General features: G+C 41.6%; 1 protein-coding gene across 1 annotated transcript in view; it reads left to right on the top strand.

Annotated features, from left to right (window-relative positions):
* The first annotated feature begins 228 nt into the window (after positions 1 to 228).
* The window catches only part of NFKB2 (nuclear factor kappa B subunit 2), a 56,621-nt gene continuing 46,619 nt past the window's right edge, over positions 229 to 10,230 (top strand). The window contains exons 1-5 of the mRNA XM_077259195.1: positions 229 to 542; positions 5,416 to 5,497; positions 6,527 to 6,567; positions 7,024 to 7,122; positions 9,619 to 9,770. Coding sequence (XP_077115310.1) covers positions 510 to 542; positions 5,416 to 5,497; positions 6,527 to 6,567; positions 7,024 to 7,122; positions 9,619 to 9,770 — 407 coding nt within the window. The 5' untranslated portion in view covers positions 229 to 509. The remainder of the gene's footprint in view (positions 543 to 5,415; positions 5,498 to 6,526; positions 6,568 to 7,023; positions 7,123 to 9,618; positions 9,771 to 10,230) is intronic.

Below are 10,230 nucleotides of genomic sequence, written 5' to 3'. Positions count from 1 at the left end.
CCACCATGTCCCGGCACTTGAATTTTCCCCTGTATTTCACGACATTATCTGGTAAAGTGATCGGTGTTAGTACAACTACAGCACGGTGAGGGGAGGGAGTTCTGGCTCTCGGTAGAAGAGCGACTACACAGCCCGTAGCCGGTGCCGGGAGCAGCCTCCGCTTCGGAGCGGGTGAGCGCGGCTCCGGCACCTCCGCTATGGGGGCCGCTGACAGTGACAGCTCCTGGCGGTGGTGGACAGCGCAGCACGGGAGGAGCGGCAGCGCGCCTGCGCCCTGCTCAGGGGTCATGTGACCTGCTCGTCACCGCCCGCGTCGCTGGTATTTTAGGGACTTTCCTGCGCTCCCGAGTTTCCGCGCCGTCCCTCCCTCTGCTGCGCTGCTCCCTATACACACTGCACTTGTTTTCCGGAGGGTCGTCACTAGCTCGGGCTGTGTGCAGTGGCGCCGGGAGACGTGCCGTCCTGTAGGTGACCACTCTTGTTTCTGGCAGAAGGAAAGGATTTCCCTCATGTCGGTCTTTAAAATGGAGCCCTATGATCCCGTGAGTATTCTATTTACAGGAGCACTTAGAAAGCTGTAGAACTACAACTCCCAGTAGTGGTGAGACTGCAGTGTGCAGTTGTGGTACTACAACTCTCAGCAGCAGTTGGACTGTAACTGTCAGTTGCTGAGGAACTACAACTCTCAGCAGCACTAGGACTGCTGTTTTCAGTCGCTGGGGGACCACAAGTTCCAGTAGTACTCGGACTAAAAGTTCTGTTTGCTGTGGAACTACAATGCCCAGCAGTGGTGGGGCTACAAGTTTTAGTTACTGGGAAACTACAACGTCCAATAGTAACGGGACTACAATTTGTGAAGTAGAACTACAACTCCCAGCAGCAGGACTACAATTTTGAGTTGCTTTAGGACTACAACTCCCAGTAGTGGTTTGGCTACAAACTGCAGATGATGAGGAACTACAACTCCGAACAGTTGGGCTACTAGTTTCAGCTGCTGGGGGACAACAACTCCCAGCAGTAGTGGACTACACATTGCAGTTGTTTTTGGAGCTTACAATGTGCAGTTGCTGGGGGACTACAACTCCCAGCATGTTGACAGTCAGCGCTTGCTGGTTGCAGATATTTCTGGGGCACGGCATTATTCCGGTGGGGAGATGGTGCAGCCTGGGGCCGCAGTGTGCGCACACAGCAGCCAATCACATGCCAGCTCTTGTTTTTCTTTATCCGTTTGGAAATGAGAGCCGCCTCCTGATTGGTCGCTATGGGCTTTGCCCCCTCCTCAGTTATCTGTGACTCTCCACCATGTTTCGGCGTAGCTTGTCTTTCCTCCCAGGTCATGTGCCAGTGAGGGTCCGGGCCTTCCTTGGATTGTCGCCAGCATTATGGGTGGTGGTACATGCTATGACGGCGTCCTGCGTGTGATTGGTCCAGTGCCCAGGGTATATCTTCTTAAGAAATCACATCCGACTCATAGGTGTTCTCCCATTTTAGAAGACGCAGACATTGTATTATGGGGGGCATCACATTGGTCCAGAAATCCATGGATTTATCAGGATTTATCAGTTCTGGGGTCAATACAAATACAGGGAATATTGTAATGGGGCAGTGTGTAGAGTAATGCAGCGTATCGGGCAGATTCGGACGCTCCGCACCCCTGGATGTGCACGCACTGCCTTCATATGGTTTTGTACCTAGAGGAGTTAAAAAGAAGAAAAGGCGTCAAGGAATAAAAGAAATGCAGCAAAGGTGGGCGAGAATGGTAGGGGTAGGGGTGTGTGTACAGATTTTGCAATCGTGTCCTAAAGCAACCAGTTACACCTCGGCACCATATCCGTAATAACTTGTGTACTGGTTTTTCTGTGCTTAAAGGGATTTTCCAGCATTATGTAAATAAAGATTAAAGGGGATTTCCCACATCAGAGCTCTGTTGTCTGTACTCCTCACCAGTGTGCTCCATGTTTCCTATAGAGTATAGTTGACTTTTTTTTTTTTTTTTCAAGGGTTTGATGGAGCAGGATTCCAGAAAGTAATTTTCCTGTGTTGGCATACTGAGGGGCCATGGTGCTGCCCATAGCAGTGCCAATGTGTTGTAGACCCAACTGCTGTAATGTATAGTGCAGGGCAGCTGTACTTGGTACATTCCCAGCCTCCCTCCTCCTCTAAAATCCGACAGACCAAAACATTTGTATTTGATCAGATGTGCTATGGGGGAATCCGTTTCTTCTATTGTTTGTATTTCATCATCTTTCCATTTTCAATGTTTTATCTTTGTATCAGAATGGCTACATTCATTCTGTGTAGTGTCGGTGTGCTGTGTGTGCGCATAGGCCTCCATCCTGACCAGTAGGCTTCTGCAGGTGTCATACTGCTATACATCAATATACCATTTTTTGCAGCTGTGTGTAGTCACTCAGTCTGCTGGCTTATACCATACAGAGGCACAATGGAGACAAGTTGCAGGGTAACAGATCGCACTGTGGACCTGCATGCAGGGCTGAATTTGCCAGTAGGCACTTTAGGGCAGGTGAACAATAAAATAACCTGCATTAAAATGAATGCCTGTCCCAGGATATGAAGAGTCCAGCAGTGTAGATTAACAATATATTTTTATTAAATGATGAAACCTCTAGGATTGCACCCATGGAATAACTTATAATAGCGCGGTATGGTCTTTAGTAGGGCACAATCTTCAATGCTTTCAGCTTTGTCAATATCCCCTATGTGCTCCCTGGTAGTGAGTCCAACATATACTTTATAGCATGGGCATTCCACATGATATAATGACGCCCTTGGATGCACAATTAAGGTGTTTTCTTATTTCATAAGTCCTGGATCCATTGACATATCATGACTGGTTTAGCCTTGACCAGACAGGCCTTGCAGAGACCACATGGAAAAAAAATCCATCTCTAAATGCCTCCAGACTTCACATGGAGCTTTTTTTTATGATGGGTCCATTCAAATTGTGTTTCTTGCCATCAATTTACTTGTGCAAGCTTTACTCCCCACCAGCGCATTACATGAACCTGAACATATCTGGGGGATGTACAGACTGACAGGTTGTGGGGTAGGTGTGAAGCGTTAGGAGTTTACCACTAGTCATACACATACTGTTGGGCTGAATTCTTAAAAACCCTGGGAGAGTCCATGGCTGCACTGCACATCTGATCTTTTTACAACCTGATTCATTGGTTTTTTGTTTCTTACTAATTTCTTGCAAAAGGAATAGTGTTCAATAGAGTCTCATCTCTGATTTTAACAGTTGGTTTTTGTTGGGGTTTTTCTTTTCTTTTCTTTTTCCACTGGTGATTTCCGTCATTCAGCCAGACGTAAGCAAACTGCTATGAATTAGAGCTAAAAAAGGAAAAAACTCCTCTAGCTGCGTCCTCTTATCTGCTGGTAACCTCATACTGGTGATCTTTACCTAGGACCCACCACATAGCAATGCTGTTAGTATTATCAGTAGGTTCACAATACCAGTCTTAGATATTTTGACAATGAAAATTGAAGGGTTTTTGGAACTACGTCCTGGTGTAAGTTGATAGTTTGGCGGGTATAAATGGGCATCTTGTAGATTGTGAGCCCTCGCGGGCAGGGTCCTCTCTCCTCCTGTACCAGTTGTGACTTGTATTGTTCAAGATTATTGTACTTGTTTTTATTATGTATACCCCTCCTCACATGTAAAGCGCCATGGAATAAATGGCTCTATAATAATGATAATAATAATAATGTGTTTCTTTCATGTTCTCATTGACAACTAAATACAGTTGAAACCAGAAGTTTACATACACTATATAAAAAGACACATCCATGTTTTTCTCAATAAATGACATGAAATCAGAATGAAACCTTTCTAGTTTTAGGTCACTTAGGATTACTGTATGGTAATTATTAATATTTGCCAAATACCAGAATATTGAGAAAGAGAGAATGTTTTAAGGCATCTTTATTTCTGAAAAGTCAAAAGTTTACATACACTAAAATTACTATGCTTTAAACAATTCTGGACTGCCCATATGATGATGTCATGTGTTTGTAAGCTTCTTTGTTGGCAACATCTGAGTTAGAGACACCTGTGGATGTATTTTAATGCACACCTGAAACACACTGCTTCTTTGTGTAGCACCATGGGAAAGTCTAAAGAAATCAGCCAAGATATCAGGAAGAGAATTGTGGACTTGCACACGTCTGGCTCATCCTTGGGTACAATTTCAAGATACATGAAGGTGCCTCGTTCATCTGTACAAACAATTATACGCAAGTACAAACAAGATGGAACTGTCCAGCCATCATACCACTCAGGAAGGAGACAGGTTCTGTGTCCCAGAGATGAATGTGTTTGGTCCGACATGTGCATATCAACCCAAGAACAAAACCAAAAGACTTTGTGAAGATGATGGCGGAAGCTGGTAAGGTTGTGTCAATATCCACAGTGAAACGAGTGCTGTATCAACATGGGCTGAAAGGCCCCTCTGCCAGGAAGAAGCCATTACTCCAAAAGAAACATAAAAAGCCAGATTTATGTTTGCAGATGCACACAGGAACAAACCTTTCTTTTTTGAAGACATGTCCTGTGGTCTGATGAAACGAAAATTGAACGTTTTGGGCATAATGATCATCGTTACGTTTGGAGAAAAAAGGGAGAAGTTTGGAAGCCTAAGAACACCATCCCAACTGTGAAACACGGGAGTGGCAGCATCATGTTGTGGGGTTGTTTTGCTGCTGGAGGGACTGGTGTACTTCACAAAATAGATGACCTCATGAGAAAAGAAGATTGTGGCAATACTGAAGCAACATCAGCCAGGAAGTTAAAGCTTGGGTGGAAATGTGTCTTCCAAATGGACAATGACCCTATGCATACTGCCAAAATGGTAACAAAGTGGCTTAAGGAGAACAAAGTCAATGTTTTGGAGTGGTCATCACAGAACCCTGATCTCAATACTATTGAAAAGTTATGGGCAAAGCTGAAAAGGCCGGAGCGAGCAAGGCGACCTACAAACCTGGATCAGTGACACCAGGTTTGTCAGGAGGAATGGGCCCAAATTCCGACCAACTATTGTGAGAAGCTTGTGGAAGAATATCCCAAACGTTTCACTCGAGTCATTCAGTTTAAGGGCAATGGTACCAAATACTAATGAAATGTATGTAAAGTTTTGACTTTGCAGTAAGTAATTAAAATATCTTAAAACCTTCGCTCTCTCATTATTCTGTCATTCTTCAAATATTAATATTCATGTCAGATATTGAGAAAAACATGCGTATGTGTCAACTGTAAATCCTGATTGCGTGTAAGATTGTAAGCAGAAGAACATGAATGGCAATTAAATTACTGTGTAATCCAGTTATAAAATATAAATATATACTGTATATAAAATATTCTTAATTTGCTTTTTTTTTTTTTTTGTCCCCAAATAGCTTATTCACAATGGGGATATTGATGAAAATGGTTATGGCTATTCACATTTAATTGACCACCATGAACCAGATTCGGATATTCGTAAGTTACCTAATTTACCTGTTATGTCACCTATTGAAGATGTTCTCTTTCCTGATTTCTATTATGTTAGCCGTATGGACATTACCATATTATGGCTCTGAGCAATGTTTTGAGTTGTATGGAGCAGTAACATGGGGCCCACAGATTTTAATGGGTTTTACTATACCTACAATACAACTTGCCATGTTTTTTTTGTGATGGATTCATATGGAATGTGCCGAAAAAAAGTAACAAGCTAAGATGGAATACTAACACTGCTTTATGATGAGCACCATTTCAGTAAAACTACACCAGCCTGGACTCCAGACTGATACCATTAAGACTGGTTCTATTCCTCTGATGTCGGCATTGTGTCGAATAGATGACAGCTGCAGCCAAACGGCAGTCACCGATCAGCTGCAGCCTTAAGTATTCAGTAACAGCAGAATTTTAATCAGCTGCGCCCTCTGGGAAATGCAGCGCTGTCATTGGAGGAACAGTGCCAGTCCGGGAGGTAAGTATAGCGTTGTTTTATTATGTGATGCATCTTGGGGATATTGAGAAGGCATGTAACTGTTACATAAAGCTGTGTTTGCCATAGGCCACAGCCATCATATTTGCATTGTTCCTACTGCCAGCTAAATCATTTTGGCTAATGCCAATCCATCAAGGAAGTGCAGTAATGTAGAGACCTAATAGTTAACAGGCAGCTGTCACAGTGGACATGTAGTCTAATGTGCAGGCGGCATGGTATAAAGCAGGAGGAGCGGAGCAGATTGATACATGTTTGTGGGAAATTGTTCAGTATAACTTTATTCAGATTCTTGCTCTTTCTGGACTTGGGGCGGATATACATTGCACTATTATCAGGAACGCGCATTCCTATGAACGCTCATTCCTGAAAATTGTGCAGTGGAATAATGCTGTCAATCACCCAAAAAACTAGCAAAATTGTTGTTCATCTTTAAGTTTTCTTTAAAAAAAAATGCTTTGAAACTGTTTTTGTTTATTTGTGTCTCTCATGTGACCTTTTTTTTTCTTTTGTTCCAGAAATTGGCCCATATCTGTCAATTATTGAACAACCCAAGCAGGTAAATATATTATACTTGTAACAAAGTTTGTTCAAGGTTGACCACTACATTTCTGAGGGTGTTAAAAACAAAGAACATATACTCGCCTAACTGACCCCTGCCATTGTCAAACAGTCCTTATCCTAAATGTATGACACCTCATCAAGCAGGCATAAAATTAATTTAGGTGGAAGTCAGAACATTGTGCCCCCCATGCTGATGAAGGGCTTCATATCCCATTCTCCACTGTGCAGCAACCCCAACACACACATAGAGGCATACCAATAAATGGGGGATATCGGGATCAGCTATGGGATATATATATATATATATATATATATATATATATATATATATATATATATATATATATATATATATATATATATATATATATATATATATATATATATATATATATTTAACATTCGAAAAACGCACAAGGGCATTATATTTAAATTGATTTGATCTTTACAGCGTGGCTTTCGGTTCCGCTATGTATGTGAGGGGCCATCTCATGGAGGACTGCCTGGAGCTTCCAGTGAAAAAGGAAAGAAAACCTATCCAACTGTTAAAGTAAGTGTATTATTATATATTAGCTGTAGTGTTATTTAAGTGTGACATTTTACTAATACTTGTACATCAAATTTTTTTTATGTTGAATTGGACACAGTGGAATAATGGATGCAGAGTGGAAGAAATAAGCCTTGTTTTCCTTCTCATTTTGCCTCGCCATTGCAGAGTTATAGCATTCAAATATTTGACATCTAATGCGTTAACACTCACTTGGAATTAACTAAAGTTATCAGACAATTTTCACTGGGGATGTGTACTTTTCCTTGTGTGATGCTGACCAATCATAAGCAGGAGCAAGACTTAAAAGAAGAACACGTCACCACCGTCGCTTACAGCAGATTTCTTAGTGAGCTGTCTAATGGCAGACAACTCTGATGACAGATAGCTCTGATCTCCTGGTTTAACCTCCTGCATGAGTCAGTGGGGTGTGGGCTCAGTACAGCTGAGTATACCTGTGTCACATTACAATCCCTTCGATCAGCTCTCCTGACTGAGTGTGTCAGTGTCACACTTATGTCTGCTGTGCTGAGGCATCTTGTAATGGCAGCCATGATCTGACAAAGCGATTTACATTTCAATCAAGAGCAGCCTACCTGTTCTGGAAAACTCACATGTGAGAGGTAATGATAGCTTGCTCTAATCTCACTACTTGAGCTGAGCACAATATGTAAATGGCAGTGCAGCAGAGCTGACAGCACAACAAGAGGAGGAGAGAGCTGAGTTTAGCTGTTCCCACCCCACAAACGGGAACCTTATCTGAAAGGTGTTAGGCTGCTTTCACACATCAGTTTTTTGCCCTCAGTCACAATCCGGCGAATTTTGAAAAAATCAGATCCGGCAGATGTTGCCACCAGATCCGTTTTTTTTTTCATAGACTTGTATTAGTGACGGATGGCCTCACGTGTCATCCGTTTTTTGATCCATCGAAAATTGTATTTCGGGCGGCCGGAGAAAACAGACATAGTAAAGTTTTTTGTGTCCGTCGAAAAAACAGACAGCTACGGATCCGTCGCCGTCCACCGTTTGCTACAGTGGTACCCTATGGCGCCGGATCCGTCAAATGACGGAATCCGGCGACGGATTCCGTTTTTTTTAACTGAACATGCTCCGATTTTTTTAGGATCTGATTAGCTGAAAAAACAGGTCAGTCGCAACAGTTTTTCACAATCTGCGACGGATCCGTTTTTTTTTCAACATTTAACGGATTGTGACTGATGGCAAAAAACTGATGTGTGAAAGCAGCCTATGTCATCTAGTCATCTCTGCTTTAATCTCTTATCCCTTTCTAATCATGCAGGAGGTTAGACCAGGAGAACAGAGCTGTCTGACATGCATCTCATATACTGAGAAAAGTAACTCATAACTTTTTCTTAAATCTAAAGGTGTTATGAGATACTTTTCTCAGTATATGAGATGTATGTCAGACAGCTCTGTTCTCCTGGTCTAACCTCCTGCATGATTAGAAAGGGATAAGAGATTAAAGCAGAGATGACTAGATGACATAGGCTGCTTTCACACATCAGTTTTTTGCCATCAGTCACAATCCGTTAAATGTTGAAAAAAAAACGGATCCGTCGCAGATTGTGAAAAACTGTTGCGACTGACCTGTTTTTTCAGCTAATCAGATCCTAAAAAAATCGGAGCATGTTCAGTTAAAAAAAACGGAATCCGTCGCCGGATTCCGTCATTTGACGGATCCGGCGCCATAGGGTACCACTGTAGCAAACGGTGGACGGCGACGGATCCGTAGCTGTCTGTTTTTTCGACGGACACAAAAAACTTTACTATGTCTGTTTTCTCCGGCCGCCCGAAATACAATTTTCGATGGATCAAAAAACGGATGACACGTGAGGCCATCCGTCACTAATACAAGTCTATGAAAAAAAAACGGATTTGGTGGCAACATCTGCCGGATCTGATTTTTTCAAAATTCGCCGGATTGTGACTGAGGGCAAAAAACTGATGTGTGAAAGCAGCCTAAGTCATCTAGTCATCTCTGCTTTAATCTCTTATCCCTTTCTAATCATGCAGGAGGTTAGACCAGGAGAACAGAGCTGTCTGACATACATCTCATATACTGAGAAAAGTATCTCATAACACCTTTAGATTTAAGAAAAAGTTAACTCTTATTATGTGCCAAATACTTTGATTGCAAATGTCTCTATAATGGAGAGAGTTAAAAAACTAAGTAAAGAAACAAAACAAAAACCCATAAAACCTTTTATTCCGCTTTGCAAGATACTATCACAACATGTCCTAGTCAACATGAATAATTTGGAGAAAGAGTTTATTTAATGGAATATTTTTACCCATTGCCAAGAACATATCTTTGGTAATTTCACCAAACTTGTTGGTGGTTTTTGGTTAATCAGTTAGTGACACTTAGTATATGAGGGTGGATTTTATAGCATATGACTGTTCGGCGCACATCTATCCATTTGATATAATGTACAGTCTCTTTTGTTCATCTTGTAGTGACAGCTTATTTTATTTCAGATCTTCAATTATGTTGGCATGGCTAAAATCGAGGTAGATTTAGTAACGCACTTAGAACCAGTTCAAGTCCACGCTCACAGTCTAGTAGGAAAACATGCCACCGAAACTGGAAATTATGTGGTTACCGTAGGACCTAAAGATATGACTGCACAGTGAGTATTTTCAGTTTTCAATATGAGTTCTTAAAATATGTCCAAAAATGCACTGATAGAAGTTCCATTGATTTCAATAGAGCTGTATTGTGCATGACTTCCCAGTCCTTTTTCTATCTCAATGGTGTATCGGCAGACTGCTAAATGTGAAGGCACGCCAGAACCCACTGCTTCAGTCCTAAATCCTTTCACATGCATGTTCTGCGTTAATGTTACCATTTTTAGCATCTTTGACAATATAAGTCAATATATAGGTATGATTGGACTGTTGGCACTTTTTATTTTTTCCTTCTAATGAATACACAAAATTTAAAATATATATCCTGTATATAAATGTACAAATCTAGGAAACCTGACAAACTGAGACCTCATAAAACAAAAAAAAAAACCTATAAAACACACTTCATGATGTAGGCACAGAAGCAGTTCATGGTCCTAAGTAGCAGGAAGAGGAAAAAGA

Source organism: Ranitomeya variabilis, chromosome 4 (genome assembly GCF_051348905.1).
Source record: "Ranitomeya variabilis isolate aRanVar5 chromosome 4, aRanVar5.hap1, whole genome shotgun sequence".
Lineage (NCBI taxonomy): Eukaryota > Metazoa > Chordata > Amphibia > Anura > Dendrobatidae > Ranitomeya > Ranitomeya variabilis.
This window is presented reverse-complemented; position numbering and strand designations above follow the sequence as displayed.